Source organism: Rana temporaria, chromosome 4 (genome assembly GCF_905171775.1).
Source record: "Rana temporaria chromosome 4, aRanTem1.1, whole genome shotgun sequence".
NCBI classification, from domain to species: domain Eukaryota; kingdom Metazoa; phylum Chordata; class Amphibia; order Anura; family Ranidae; genus Rana; species Rana temporaria.
Genome location: NC_053492.1, coordinates 291021885 through 291038065, shown reverse-complemented (window position 1 = coordinate 291038065; position 16181 = coordinate 291021885). Strand labels below are relative to the sequence as shown.

Here is a 16181-nt window from a genome sequence, read left to right as displayed (position 1 = left end):
TTTCAGTGCTTCATGGGCATAGGGGTGCCGTGTGCGCAGCCTATAACATGAGGCATGCACTTTTCTTTGCAGGAAACGCAGGCATGGCGGCCCATTCAAATGGGCTGGTGTGCCTGCGCAAATGTGGGCCGCCAAAACACATACATGTGAACCAGCCAGGCCCAAAATAAGCCCATCAAGCAGTTAAATACAGACAGTAATGTCATGTGCTCTGAGGCTTTACTCAGCCTGGACTGCAGGTCTGGTCTGTGATTTAAAGAGTTCCTCTATTTTACACATGGCATGGCATGGGGTCCCATGGTGCTAAAGCAGAATGGACAGACGGTGCTGTGACCCCCATGCCATGCCATGTGTAAAATAGAGGAACTTTTTAAAACACTGACCAAACCTGCAGTGAATCATCAAATATTATAAAGACTTTGGGCACACTCTACAGAAAACTTCAATTTACAATATAGATTAGCAAACAGTGACATACCTTGAGGAGCAGGACATGAAGAAGTCAGCCTCAGGAAGAGCAAACTGGGGATGTTATAAAATCACATTCTAATTCACTTTTATATGCAAGCAGCACCCAGTGGCAGGAAGGGAGAAGTGCGCGTCTAAAGGGAAGCCAGGGGTGCTGTACATTTTAAAAAACTTCGAAGGGAATCAGTACTGTCACTGGCTGCGTGCCGCTGATGATTTTCAGCCTGATTTGTGGGCAGCACAGGGGCTTAACGGGAGGCAGGGCCGCCATCAGGAATTATGGAGCCACTTACACAGCTTCAGGCATGGCCCCCTGGAGCAGAGAACCGGGATGGGGGGTGCTGCCGCCTGAAATTGAGAAGCAGGGGGGGCTGCCGCAAATTTAGAAGTGGGGGGCCCTTTACAAAAAAAGAAATAAAGAAAAATATATATAAAAAAGGGGTGTAGCCATCTGGGGCCCTGGGGACCTCTGGGCCCTTTAATAAAAAGAAAAAAATAAATAAAAAATATATATAAAAAATATATTTTAAAAAGGGGGTTGCCATCTGGGGCCCTGGGGACGTCTGGGCCCTTTAATATTTTTTTTTTAATAAAAATAAATTCCAAAAAAAAGGGGGTTGCCATCCGGGACCTCTGGGCCCTTTAATAAAAAATATATATAAAGAAACATTTATAAAAAAAAGGGGGGGTTGCCATCCAGGGCCCTGGGGACCTCTGGGCCCTTAAATAAAAAAAAATTAAAAAAATATATAAACAAAAATAAAAAAATAAACATTTATAAAAAAGATAAAGGGTGTTTGCCACATGGGGCCCTGGGGACCTCTGAGCCCTTTAATAAAAAGAAAAAAAAAATATATATATATATATATATATATATATATATATATATATATATAGATATAGATATATATAAAAATATATATATATATATTTATAAAAAGAAATAAAATATATAAAAAAAAAAATTTATAAAAAAAAAGGGGGGTTGCCATCCAGGGCCCTGGGGACCTCTGGGTCCTATAATAATAATAATAATAATAAACATTTTTATATATATATATATATATATATATATATATATATATATATATATATATATATATATATATATAATATATATATATATATAAAAGCCCCCTTTTTTTATAAAAAAAAAAATATTTTTATTTATATATATATATAAATAAAAATATTTTTTTTTTTATAAAAAAAGGGGGCTGTCACCCGGGGCCCTGGGGAACTATGGGCCCCTGGGGACCCCCAGACCTCAAAAAAAAAATTGTCCCTTTAATAAAAAATAAAATAAAAATATATTAAAAAATTGTCCCTTTAATAAAAATATATAATTTTTTTTATTTTTTTTATTTAAAAATAAATTAAAAAAAGGGGGGGGTTGCCATCTGGGGCCCTGGGGTCCTCCGGGCCCCTGGGGGCCTCCGGACCCCTAAAAAAAAAAAAAAAGACGGCCCTGGTGAGGGGGCTAATGAAACCACTGTCCCTAGTTCCAGTATCCTGTCCCATTGGTCATTTGTTATGAGTCCAATATCCTCCTCCCACCTCTGTTTATTCTTGCTCAGCTTCTCTTTTCCTATTAACTGATCGCTGATCCGTTCGTACAATTCTGATATAAGACCTTTCAAGACCCCCGTCTTGATTAGTCTTTGGAGATGCGTGAGCTTTTGCCATCTTACCGGCTGTAATTTAAATTGGGCTTGTAGTGCGTGTCTAACCTGCAAATAGGCAAAAAACATAGAATTTGGGATGCCATATTCCCGACTTAGCAAACATTTCTAGTTCGTTTTCCATCACACACATTTTGTCTTTGTGGTCTGTGCCAGCATGGTGACTAAAGAATATTTAAACCCAAGAAGAAAATATATTATATTGTAGTTTACCATTTCTTAGATATGATAGTTGTTTGTTTCTTATTTCAGGTTCATTTTTTGCAAGAAAAGAAAAATACGAAATTAAGAGAATATTCCCACGCTACCTGGATAATAATAAATAATGGAACACTAGTTGCAGCAGACACCGGATTGGTCGATCCGTACTAATAATAAATATGTATAAAAATCAATATGTGGTGTTGCGCTCTAGTGAATGATGGCTCATTACCATAAATAAAATGCTAAATAAAGTGTATTGGCCAATAGATGAAAACTGGCCAATAGATGAAAACAGAAAAATTTTGTCCGATGGAGCGTACACACGGTCGGATTTTTTTGAAAACCTGCTCATTTTGAAGTTTGTTGTCAAAAAGTCCTATCGTGTGTATGGGCCTTTAGTCTGTGTACTCTGTAAACCAACTTATAGACTGCTTTTTTCTGAGCTCACCGCAAAAGACTACTGGAAGTATGTTCATCCCTCCAAAACGTATAAGTGTTCAGAACTTGAACATATAATGTTTCTATACTAAATACAGCGCAACCATGTAGCATGTGTAATTCGCATGCCAGGTTATATTAGGCAGTTAAATGGAATCCATTCACTAAAACTAACATTTGTTTATATAATGAGAATATAGATAAAAACGTTAGCCTTTGAATTGCATCCTATCTATTGTTTTAAAGAAAGAATACAAGGACTGAAGAGATAGTACTTACACGAGAGTTGTTTACCATTGTCTCGTCTGCTTTTAGAATGCCTGTGAAATGTTTCCTGTGATTCTAATTAAATAATCACCTGCTGTGATGTAACATGCAAAGTGTTGTTTGAGAAGGTGTTTTCTGGAGGAAGGATTGAGGAAAGCATTGCCAGTAACAAATGCTTCTTAAAGGGGTTGTAAAGGTAAAAAAAAAAAAATCCCAAATATCTTCCTTTACCATAGTGCAGTCCTCCTTCACTTACCTCATCCTTCGATTTTGCTTTTAAATGTCCTAATTTCTTCTGAGAAATCCTCACTTCCTGTTCTTCTGTCTGTAACTCCACACAGTAATGCAAGGCTTTCTCCCTGTGTGGAGTGTTGTGCTTGCCCCCTCCCTTGAGGGGGGAGGGGGCGAGCAGGAGAGTCAGGACACTCTACGTTGCAGATAGAGAAAGGAGCTGTGTGTTAGTGGGCGTCCTGACTCTCCTGCTTGCCCCCTCAAGGGAGGGGGCGAGAACGACACTCCACACCAGGGAGAAAGTGTCACATTACGGTGTGGAGTTACAGACAGAAGAACAGGAAGTGAGGATTTCTCAGAAGAAATAAGGACATTTAAAAGCAAAATTGAAGGATGAGGTAAGTGAAGGAGGACTGCACTAAGGTAAAGGACGATATTTAGGATTTTTTTTTTTACCTTTACAACCCCTTTAAGCTCATTTCAGAATAGCCAGAACCTTGTTTTGACCGTTATTGAAACAGTAATGTGATTCAATGTATAAAAAAAAAAAAAAAAGTGCGCGTGCATGTAAAGATTTTTTTAAAAACCTGCAGAATTAACTGAAAAAATTAAAATGTTCCCAGTTTCTGATTTACACGCATTTCACTGGCTGCACCTGGAAACAAATCCACTCTATGCCAATTAGGGATGAGCTCCGGAGTGTTTTGCACACTCCACATGCAAAGCCCGCCAGGAAGTCTGCACAGCGCTGTGCTAACCACAGGCAGGGAGACATTTCCCAATCTCTGCAGCTGATCCCTGCCTGTGATTAGCGCAGAGCAGTGCAGACTTACTGGCGGGCTCTGCACGTGGAGTGTGCGAACACGCCGGAGCTCATCCCTAATGCTGGTAGGACATGAGTCTGCAAAATATGTTTCCCTCTCATTTTCTGGTTGTTTTCTATTCAAATCAGAGAGAAGTAGCATAAAATATGTTTTATTTTTTATTTATTTTTAACCACATTAGGCAGCCCCGGAAGAATTGGCTGCTCAATGACCGGGCTATATTTTGCAATTTGGCACTGCGTCGCTTTAACTGACAATTGCGCGGTCGTGCGACGTTGCACCCAAACAAAATTGTCCTTTTTCCCCACAAATAGAGCTTTCTTTTGGTGGTATTTAATCACCTCTGCGGTTTTTATTTTTTGCGCTATAAACAAAAAAAAAGCGACAATTTTGAAAAAAATTCAATATTTATTACTTTTTGCTATAATAAATATCCTTCAAATATATATATATATATATATATATATATATATATATATATATATATATAAAAAAATTCCTCAGTTTAGGCCAATATTTATTCTTCTACATATTTTTGGTTAAAAAAAATAAGCGTATATTGATTGGTTTGCGCAAATGTTATAGCGTATACAAAATAGGGTATGGTTTGACATTTGTATTATATTTAAAAAAAAATACTAGTAATGGCGGCGATCAGTGATTTTTATCGTAACTGCATTATTGCGGCGGACACATCGGTCACTTTTGACGCTATTTTGGGACCATTGTCATTTATACAGCGATCAGTGCTATAAAAATGCACTGATTACTGTGTAAGTGACACTGGCAGGGGAAGATTAACCACTAGGGGGCGAGGAAGGGGTTAAGTGTGTCCTAGGGAGTGATTTTAACTGTGTGGGGGCTGGACTACAAGTGACACAACAGGAATCACTGCTCCCGATGACAGGGAGCAGTAGATCACTGTCCTGTTACTAGGCAGAACAGAACAGGGAAATGTCTTGTTTACATAGGCATCTATGTAAAGGTAAAAAAAAAAAATCTTAAATAGCTTCCTTTACCTTAGTGCAGTCCACCTTCACTTACCTCATCCTTCGATTTTGCTTTTAAATGTCCTTATTTCTTCTGAGAAATCCTCACTTCCTGTTCTTCTGTCTGTAACTCCACACCGTAATGTGACACTTTCTCCCTGGTGTGGAATGTCGTTCTCGCCCCCTCCCTTGAAGTGGCAGGGTGCTCATTTGAGGGGCCCTGACCAATTCCCAACTGGAATTGGCAGGGGGCAGCCCTCCTTCTTCACCATGGACCCTGTTCTGCTGCTCCGTGACACAATCGCGGGACACGGTAGACATCAAGTCCGCGGGCACGTTCGCGGAGCTTGCGGCGCGCCCGCTAGGCGGCAGCTTCAAAGCAACGTACGGGTACATGTCTTTGCCTGCCTGTGCCATTCTGCCGACGTAAATGTATGTTAGGCAGTCGGCAAGTGGTTAAGGCCACAGTAGGCAGAGGAGGATTGCCCTGAGGGGTATTTACCTCCTGGGAGCAGTACTAATAAAATATATTGGGCTGGTGGTTCTGATACTTTACTATCCAGACATTGATCAGATGGTGGCCCGTAAAAAATGACAGCCTGTGCTTTAGTTCTTGTGTGCCTCCCCTGCTTCCAGGGAGAATGTTCTGGAAGAGGGGCAGGGCTGAGTATTGAAGTGGCAGGGTGCTCATGTGAGGAGCCCTGACCAATTCCCAACTGGAATTGGCAGGGGGCAGCCCTCCTTCTTAAGCTCAGGTCCAGCTCACTGGAGGGGAGTTGTTGGCTGGGAGACGTGAAGAATGGAGTGCTAGATAGCAGCAGGAGGCCCATCTTCATCTGGGGGGTGCGTGCCTCGGCGGAGGAGCCCGGGAGCTGGGAGGGAGCCTCATCCCTACACGGTCATGGAAGAGGTGTCTTGGAACAGAGGGGGCTGGAGAAGCTATTGGAACGCATGTCTGGTTAAGTTCTTCACCATGGACTCAGGGCAGGAGAAGGTCGGTGAATGAGACACAGGGGATATCTGGAAGAGGCATGCCAGGGGAGCTGAGTGCAAGGCCAGAGGAGAGACTGTGGGGTTTTGTGACAAATCGATGCGGCCTGCGGGCACAGGATTTTCAAGTCGGGCTAGCTGGGATCAGTAGTCCACAAGCTAATCTAAACTGCTAAATGTCTAGGCCGCCAAGGTGTACTGCAGGCCCCTGGCCTACTAATAGTTCAGCAAGTCAACAAGTACCAGTGACCATTCAGAGTGATCGCTGGAGTAAAGTGAAGATGATGGGGTGGAAAGACTAATAGTTCACAGAGAAGTTTGTGCAGGAGGAGAGAAGTCCTGGGAGTAACAGTCTGCAGAAGTTGATGCAGAGGAGGAACAACGGCCTGCAGGAGTTATGCAGGGGAAGTGTCTGTGAATGATAGAGCCCATCAGTTCTTCAAAACAAAAGCTCAATTCATACAACTAATTCTTTAACTATGATGGCAAAGTGATCTGTTCTATGGGCATCGCATATCCCCTTTCCCCAACCATTTATATCCTCCAAATAAACAAAAACAAAACAAAGCAAAATGACTGTTCATTATCTCTGAGGGTGAAATATGGAGGTCTGGCAGCAGGGTGATATGGTGGATGATAGCAACCAGTGACAACACACCGCTACATATATTTTTATACTATCTTTGATGTTCATTTTTGCTATACGCTTATTTTGGGCCCACATAATCCCACAGTGTACAGCTTTAGAGGGTTCAGAACGCAGCGGTATTGAAGTCCTTAGAGCCCATGCACACAATTGCATTGTGGTCCAGATTCTCCGGCAACATTGAAAAGTGTAGGTCTAAACTTTAAAACTTTGCTTTTGTGGTCCAATTTTGCAGGTAATTTAAGTGTTAGGCCTCGTACAGACGGACGGACTGTCCGCTGAAAATGGTCCGCCGGACCGTTTTCAGCGGACATGTCCGCCCGGAGATTTCTGTCTGATGGTTGTACACACCATCAGACAGAAATCCGCGCGTACACGATACGCGGTGACATGGCCGCGCCGTCGCCGCGACGATGACGCGGCGACGTGCGCGGCCCTGGAAGTTCAATGCTTCCATGCATGCGTCGAATCACTATGACGCATGCGAGGGATGGCGGCCCATCGGACATGTACGGTGAGTCTGTACAGACGACCGAACATGTTCGACGGACAGGCTTCCAGCGGACATGTTTCTTAGCATGCTAAGAAACATTTGTCCACCGGAAAACGGTCGGTTGGACAAATGTCCGCTGGAAACCTGTCCGGTCGGCCGTACACACGACCGAACATGTCTGCTGAAACTGGTCCGCGGACCAGTTTCAGCAGACATGTTCGGTCGTGTGTACGGGGCCTTAGACATGTAAATGTTTGTGTGAACGTTCACATGTATAATGCATTAATGGATGTTGCCCTCAAGTCATTTAGAATGACTAAAAAACTAGGTAATTCTGCACCTGCTCAAAAAAAAGAACATCTCCCCAGTGTTGTGGCACATAAAGACAACCAACATGCCCTGTGTTGGCATGGTGTCCACCTTAGCATTTGCAGTGGCAAGGCAGTGTAGGACTAGCCATAAGAGGGATTACTTTGACGCAGTTGGTCGGCTTAAACATGTATTGCAATATATGTGAACTAAATAACCCTTTTTTTCATTGCATAGTTTGCTGGGAAGGGTGTAGCAGTGTGCAGAGGGCCAATCCAGAATTTGTAGTGTTAATATGTGGTCACAACCCTTTAGTATTTAAAATACATGTACAATATACAATATGTACAATATATTGGGATTTGAGCACAGGTATATCTTTTGTCATTGGTGTGCAGTCCATTGTTTGGAATCATCAAATGCACTCTCTCCTATGTTTATAGGCAGCTGTATTCAAAATATAAAATATTTCATACAGTAAAATCGTAGTATGCATTATTAGCCCACTTTCACATGGGCAGCGCTGCTGACTCAAGATCCTTGGTGGACAGCTTTGTCTGCAGCGGCTGGCTTGGGGTTAATAGGGAATATGCCCCCTTCTGCATGCATGTTTGAAGAGGGATTTCACACTGGAATTTCTCTTCACCACATCATAACGGTATCCATTGTACACAATTGTGGCATGGTCTGTTATTATTAAAGGTGCATTGGCAGACGATATTGCCAGCAGAACACAACGGGGCAGATTCATCAAAGAGATACGACGGCGGATCTCCTGATCCGCCGTCGTACCTCTGAGTCCAGCCGGTCGGATCTATGAGGCTGATTCATAGAATCAGATTCCTCATAGATCTCCCTTAGATCCGACTGGTGTAAGTGACTTACACCAGTCGAATCTTAGGCTGCAATCTACCGCCGGCCGCTAGGTGCTAGGAGTTACGAGCCAACGATGCAATTTTCGAGGTAAGTGCTTGATGAATACTGCACTAGCCTCGCTAAATTGCACCGGCGGATCGTAAAACACGTAGATCGAGCGGATCTAAAGATCCGCTGATCTACATGAATCTGGCCCAACATGTTCTACTTCTGTTGCTGCGCTGTGACACAAGGTTGTGCTGTGCTGCTGTGGCTGTCTGAATATTGCAGGGCAGACAGTTTAGTGTGAATGGGGTAATCAATTGATTTCTCAAGTTCAGCCAGTGGAGCTAAACAAGAGAAAACAGGATGTGTATCGCTACCCCAAGTGAGAAGAAATCTCTATAATGGAGCCTCAGATAGCAATAGAAACTGTACTGAACTCAATCATTATTATTATACAGGATTTATATAACACAACAGTTTAAAGGGAGACAATACAGTTACAATACAATAAAATACAAGAGGGTTTACAGGGTCCTGCTCATAAGAGATTACAATCTAATAGGTTGGGGCAAGTGATACAAAAGTTTATAACTATGGGCGACGAGCTAATGGAATGGATAAAAGTTCAGTTAGTTAGAGGTGTGATAGGCTTCCCTGAAGAGATGAGTTTTCAGGGATCACCTATAAGTAGCCAGAGTAGGAGATAGCCAGACAGACTGAGAGTCCCAGAGGATGGGAGAGGCTCTGGAGAAGTCCTGGAGACTAGCATGGGAGGAGGAGACAAGGTAGCTTGAGAGCAGGAGGTCTTAGGAGGAGTGGAGAGAATGGTTTGGGTGATCTCTGGAGGCAAGATTGGTGATGTAGCTTGGGGCAGAGTTGTGAATGGCTTTGTATGTTTTAGTTAGTATTTTGGATCTAATTTGCTGGGCAATCGGAAGCCAGTGAAGGGATTAGCAGAGAGGGGTGGCAGACACTGAGCGGTTAGTAAGGTAGATGACTTTACATACTAAATACTTTCATTAGTAAACATTTGGTGTATACCTCAACAATATTAAGTAATACAGAATTGCCAGAGCTGCTGCAATGTGATATACTCTGTTATCTAAATTAAACTACAATGTAAATTCTGATGTAAAGCGCTGCGCAAATTGTTGGCGCTATATAAATCCTGTATAATAATAATAATAAAAATAATGTATAAGGAAATACAAGATAAATTGTACACCAGCATCTCATTGGAAGTTGTAAACAGAAGTCATGGAGCCAACCTGGTCAGCTCTGCTTCAAATAACCCTCTTCCCCTAGCAGCATTAGCATTCCTAAAGCTATAAATGTCACTACCAGACAGAATAAGGGCCAATTAATTATCTGTCATTTCACATCATAACTGGGTATTTTCACTCTGTATACACCACAAACAACTAAGACTGTAACACATTTCAGTCTTAACATTTGTAACAAAAGTTGTACTTAACGATGAATTAAATTGTAACAAAGGTTGTACTCAATGATGAATTAAGGCGCAATGGGCTATTGCCAAAGAAGGAGCTTTGCCCACCCATTCAAGTAACCTCAGTAATGCCCCATACACACAATCGGAATTTCCGTTGGGATAAACTCAGACAGATTTTTCTGACGGAATTCCGTTCAATCTGTGTTGCATACACACTGTCACACCAAATTCCGACCATCCAAAACGCAGTGACGTACAACATTACAACAAGCGGAGAAAAATTAAGTTCAATGCTTCCGAGCATGCGTTGACTTGATTCTGAGCATGCATGTTTTTTCCTCCATACAGATCAATGGAATTTCTGATATAAATTTGTTTAATCGAAAAAAAGAGAACATGTTCTCTTTCTAAGTCCTTTGGAATTTCCGATGGAAAAACTCAGTCTGACTTTTTCCATCGGAAATTCCGATCGTGTGTACCAGGCATAAGGATTTCAAGAGACTCAGAGAAGGTGCCTCATTTGTATTATGTACTGTTAAAGCCTACCCTATTATACACCCACAAGTGCATCCTTCTTTGTGATGTGACAGGCAGGTGCACAGCTTTGGCATATTGCACTATGGAGCAAGAGTATGATGCTTGTAAATGGGCTCTTTAGCATCCTTCAGGCTCTACACTCCTGTCTTAGGCCCCATACACACGAGAGGATTTATCCGCGGATACGGTCCAGCGGACCGTATCCGCGGATAAATCCTCTCGAGGATTTCAGCAGATTTCTATGCGATGGCGTGTACACACCATCGCATTGAAATCCGGGCCGAAATCCTCTGGCGATGACGTGTCGCGCCGTCGCCGCGATTATGACGCGGCGACGGGCGCGACGCTGTCATATAAGGAATTCCACGCATGCGTCAAATCATTACGACGCGTGCGGGGAATCCCTTTGGACGGATGGATCCGGTGAGTCTGTACAGACGAGCGGATCCATCCGTGGGATCCGATTCCAGCAGATGGATTTGTTGTGCAGCACAGCAAATATCCGATCTGCTGGAATCCATCCCAGAGGAGATTTCTCCGCGGAAACAGATCCGCTGGCGTGTACACACCATAGAATCTATCCGCAGAAACCCATTTGCTGGGATTTATCTGCGGATGGATTCTATCGTGTGTATGGGGCCTAAGTTGTCTTTTGGATGATCTAGTACATCCAGCTCTGATTGTTGTGCTGTTGACTGGTGTCCTGACTTGATCCACCTAATTACTCCTATCTTCAACCATACATACCATACACGGAGCAAAGCTCTTTCCTGCAACCAAAGAAATTTGCTCGAACCCCATCAACACAGACAGTGTTGATGCGAGAATCCCTCATGTTGGGTCATGGTCTTCTCGGCCAGGGCGGGGGAGGGTGAGGGAAACCTTCCCCACCGGAAGAGGACAGTGATTATCGCTAATGTCGCATACATACGATCGGTTCAACCGATGAGAATGGTCTGATGGACCGTTTTCATCGATCAAAACCGATCGTGTGTGGGCGCCATCGGTTATTTAACCATCGGTTAAAAAAAAGGCAACTTGTTTTAAATGTAACCGATGGATTCCTAACCGATAGGACAAAACCGATCGTTAGTAGGTACAACCATCTGTTAAAAATCCACGCATGCTCAGAATCAAGTCGACGCATGCTTGGAAGCATTGAACTTCGTTTTTTCAGCAGGTCGTTGTGTTTTACGTCACCACGTTCTGACACGATCGTTTTTTTAACCGATGGTGTGTAGGCGCGACGGACCATCAGTCAGCTTCATCGGTTAACCGATGAAACGGTCCATCGGTCCGTTCTCATCGGATGGACTGATCGTGTGTACGCGGCATAACAGCTATAGCAGCTACTAGTGATAATTGAAAGATAATCCAGCAGGTTGGTTGTACCCAAGTTGATTTATCAATAAACTTGGTACATTCAGCCTGCCCATTAACATCTTAAATCTCGTTCGAACCATGTATGGCCGGCCTAACACTTAATCATCTGACCTCCTGCAAGCTCCTTTTGTTCAAACACTAAGATGGTTGGCCTTACTGGTCCATAGAATGTGTGGAGGCCTTACTGGTCCATAGGATGTGTGGAGGTCTTACTGGTCCATAAGGAATGTGGAAAGGAAAGAGGTGGACCAGCGTTTGACACTTATAGGACTTTTTTTTAAAGCTGGCAACTGCTATAGACCTAGGGGAACCCTGGGGGCCCTGGTAATGCCACATTCTATAACTGTTAGGCCCCGTACACACGGTCGGACAAAACCGATGAGAATGGACCGAGGTTCAGTTTCATCGGTCCAAACCGACTGTGTGTATAGCCCAACGGTCTGTTTTCCTTCGGTCCAAAATTTTAAAACATGCTTCAAAACCGAACCAATGGACCGCTGCCCGATCAGTCCAAACCGATGGTTAGTACAAAAAAGCATCGGTTCAAAACCCGCGCATGCTCAGAATCAAGTCGACACATGCTTGGAAGCATTGAAATTCGTTTTATTCAGCACGTCGTGTGTTTGACGTCACCGCGTTCTGACCCAATCGTTTTTTGGAATGATGGTGTGTACACACATCAGGCCACTTCAGCGGTGAACCGATAAAAACAGTCCGTCGGACCATTCTCATGGGTTTTGTCCGACCGTGTGTATGGGGCCTCAGGCGCCTCCATTGCTGTAGCCTTTTTAATACATGTATGGTACTGACAGATTTATTGTTCAAGAGCATGCTTGATAGCTTTAGGCAAGTGTCAGATTCATATGGTAATAAAACAATAGTAGAAAGGATGCCATTTGCCACTCCATTTATAGTACAATCTGACATCGACCAGGCAAGAGAGCAAGACCACTTACAGCTTTGAGTGGCAATTAGCAATGATTCCTAAATGCCTGCAGAGTATCCGGTGTGAAAGCAAAACATTTCAGGGCCCCCTTGAAATGTTATGGCTTTAATTTTTATACTATGTGCATATAATTTGGTCATTAGGACATGTTCTCTTTTGGTTGCTTTTCTACTAAAGACCTGTTACAAAAGGAAATTCAGGTAATTGCACGCATGAAATCTCTCCCACGTATCCAAACATATAGTTTAAAATCTCAACACCCATAAAAAATATTATCATAAATAATATCATTTAATGACAGAATTAAACATAGTACGGTATATTATAAAAGAGATTGAACACTTAAGCTACCCCGTAATTTTCATAAGAACGTGATTTAAATCCTGAGAAAGAGTGTTGACATGACACACCTGAACAAAAGGGTGTAATTAAAATGATAAAATAGGATGCACTTGTCACTTACCCCAGAGATTATTTTATATTTATTCACATGCTTCTTTTTATAGGGTTCATCCATGTTTAAGCTAAACGTTGATTCAATCTTGTAAATGTGTGATTATTGTTGTTGCCCAGCAGTTCCAAACTCCAGTGAGCACTTGTATGTCTGCTGGTTGAATAAGCAGGGTCCTGGATTGTAGCTACGCCTCTGCATACAGTTCTATTTGTTTTCTCCTGTAAAGGAGACAGTCCTTATCTATGTAAGGAACAACTGCATAGTGAAATACTGGGAAGATTCCAGAAGAACATATACAGGGTCAAAGGCTAACTACTTTGATCTGTATGCAGTACATAGTTAGCAATAGTAAAACGATTATCCCATTTTCTGTGGACTCAAGATAAAGTACAATCTTGGATAATAAAGATTAATTGTTTACCTTAGAAAAACAGTGACAAGCTGTGATAAATACAAACTGTAAATGTCATGGCATTATGAAATCATACACTTTACTCTGTACTCAGGAGTGCTTAACTGTCCACATTATTATTAGTAATAATCTGGCAAACCCCCAGCATTTGCACTTAAAGAGACCCTGTCAGGTCTCTAAAATTAAATAGAAATGGGATCTCCCTGTAAAAAAAAATGTTAATATTCTCATCTCTGTTACTGCCCATGTTACCTCTTACCTGCCCTCCACTTTTGCTCTGCACCCCCCATCAATGCCTTAGGAATTTAACAGTTTAAAGTGGTTGTAAAGGTTTGTTTTTTATTTTCTAAATAGGTTCCTTTAAGCTAGTGAATTGTTTGTTCACTTACCCTTTCCTTCAATTTCCCTTCTGTAGCACTACCCCCGGAGGAGCTGCTGGATTGTTTTGGGTGGCACATTTACCTCATGGCTCTTCCGAATTCTTAGGGGTGAATGGTGCATATAGCACCATTCAGTACAGGTGCTATGTTAAATTTAGTGGGATGAGAGACTTATTTGCTTTCATCCATGTTTGATTTATTTAAATTCGGCTGTCGCCAGTCCTGAACTGTCCTGTTGGTCATTCTGTGCTCCAGAGATGCAGTTTCATCTCTGGATGGCAGGTGACGTCAGAGGGGTCCAGGCGGAGCCGCTTTTCCCCAGCAGCCAATTAGAGGAGCGTTTTCCCTCGCGGGGCATGCTGGGAGGAGTATTTCTGTGGCGGCGGCCATAGCTTTGGGTTCTTCACTGGTTCCTGGTTCCAGGCGCGGGCACCCACCTTTAGGGTGTGCACACATCACGGGCCTCGGCGATATGGCCTACCAGGCCGGGGCGCACGTGCTACGTGGAGTTACTGACTCTGGGTCATCATGGCCCAGAGCAACTGATGCTGCAAAGGGACCCCAGTGACTTACTGGGTTCCCCACCCTTCATCAAGAAGATCCCAAGCGAGTTGTGCTGTTCGATGGGGAGTTGGTCTGAGGTGAACCCGGAGGCGGGTCATCTAACAGGACTTAGACGAACCATTGGGGATCTGGGTGGCCGGACACTGACAGGTTGTATGCTGCAAACTGTTAGTCGGTCACCCAAGGACAAGAAAATAAAATATTAGGGGACATGGGGGAAGGGAATGTGCGAGAAGCCACTAGTATATAGATAGTGAGTATCAGAACCTATAATAGATCATTTGCCCTGTTGGGAACGGTTGCTGTAACCATTAATATGACTAAAAAAGAAGGGGAGGGTGGGGGTTGGGGATTGGGCCTGGAGAGGGGTCCTAAAGGGGTTACTATGAGCAACGAGTAATGATCAAAAAATACCTTGATACAAAATGTATTTATTAATAGTATCAAAAAGTAGAATATAAAAAAGTACAGCAGTAAATGAACTACGTAGACAAAGGTAATCTATATTGAGCAGATGATTACCATATATAAATTCACAGACAAGACACACGAGAAAGACACAGACATAAATTAGCAACACGGTCCGGACGTATGTGTATTCAGCCTGTAAATATGTCAGCACGAGTGGTAATTGTTTAATTGGTGGCAATTGATTTGGGGTAATCAATACATCTGGGAGAGAATTTCTATCCCTGATGATCCCTTCTATATGGAGCCAATAGGTGCTGATTAATGAACTGGCTGGACACTGTGCAAGTGGGAGAGGTAAAGGGGAAGGGAAATTGGGGAGGGAGGGAAAAGGGAGGAGGTAGAGCGAGAAATGATCAGAAACCGGTATCAATAGACTTGTTCGGATAATTTGAGAACAAGAAAAAGTAGAAAAAAGTATATTGTGTAAATACTCAAATGGAAGTCCAAACTAAAAATTAAAAAAAAAACAGTATATCGGTACTGATTGTTTAATCAAGTTACTGGCATGTAGCGGAAAAAGTTAGTGGTGTTAGTCAAACAACACGAGACTAAATTCAGATGTATCCGTTAGTAAGTAGTATTGGATTTCAAAGTTGGTCAGCTTATGAGTCTATAGCCGTACTCGAACAGGTCAATTTGATTGGTATTGCACAGCGAGGCTACATAGGTGATGCAGGATTGAAGCATACACCATTTAACACGTTTTAACAGTAGGAGTAAATCACCAGTAAACACAGCTATTTCATTAATTATACGTGGAATGTGAGTACGTTCATAATGTAATGGCGTGTACATTACCACTCAGTTGTTTTGCTGTGGTTTGGCGTTGTCATCCAGATATGTGGATTATGAATTGCTTCTCATAATAGAATCCTTTGAATGAGCCAAAAAATCCACTAAGTCCGTGTTGTTTAGACGTGTTACCGTGAAGTCAGCATATGTAGCGTGCAGATCTGTGCATGCCTGAGCAGTTGTTTAGCCGACCTTTTCCTTCATACATTTCAACTTTCGGGCGTGTATGACCTCCGCTGTAGTCAGCAGGCTCCTCCGTCCTCCGTCCACCGTCCACCATTCAACACACTTGCACGTTACGTCATGTGACCGCGCCGGGTGATGACGTCAATGCGTTTCGCCTAGCTCAATGGCGTAGCTTCATCTCGGACGTAAGGGGTCACCGGC

The 16181-nt window shown here is 42.8% G+C and overlaps 1 protein-coding gene across 2 annotated transcripts in view; it reads right to left on the bottom strand.

Annotated features, from left to right (window-relative positions):
- ENPP3 (ectonucleotide pyrophosphatase/phosphodiesterase 3) overlaps positions 1-13440 on the bottom strand; it is a 144726-nt gene extending 131286 nt beyond the window's left edge. Inside the window, exon 1 of one of the 2 annotated variants that reach the window (XM_040350439.1) lies at positions 13185-13440. In XM_040350439.1, the coding sequence (XP_040206373.1) occupies positions 13185-13238 (54 nt within the window). In that variant the 5' untranslated portion in view covers positions 13239-13440. Of the gene's footprint in view, positions 1-3071; positions 3158-13184 lie in introns of those variants that run through there. The other variant, XM_040350440.1, reaches the window with a different exon arrangement.
- Positions 13441-16181: the final 2741 nt, after the last annotated feature.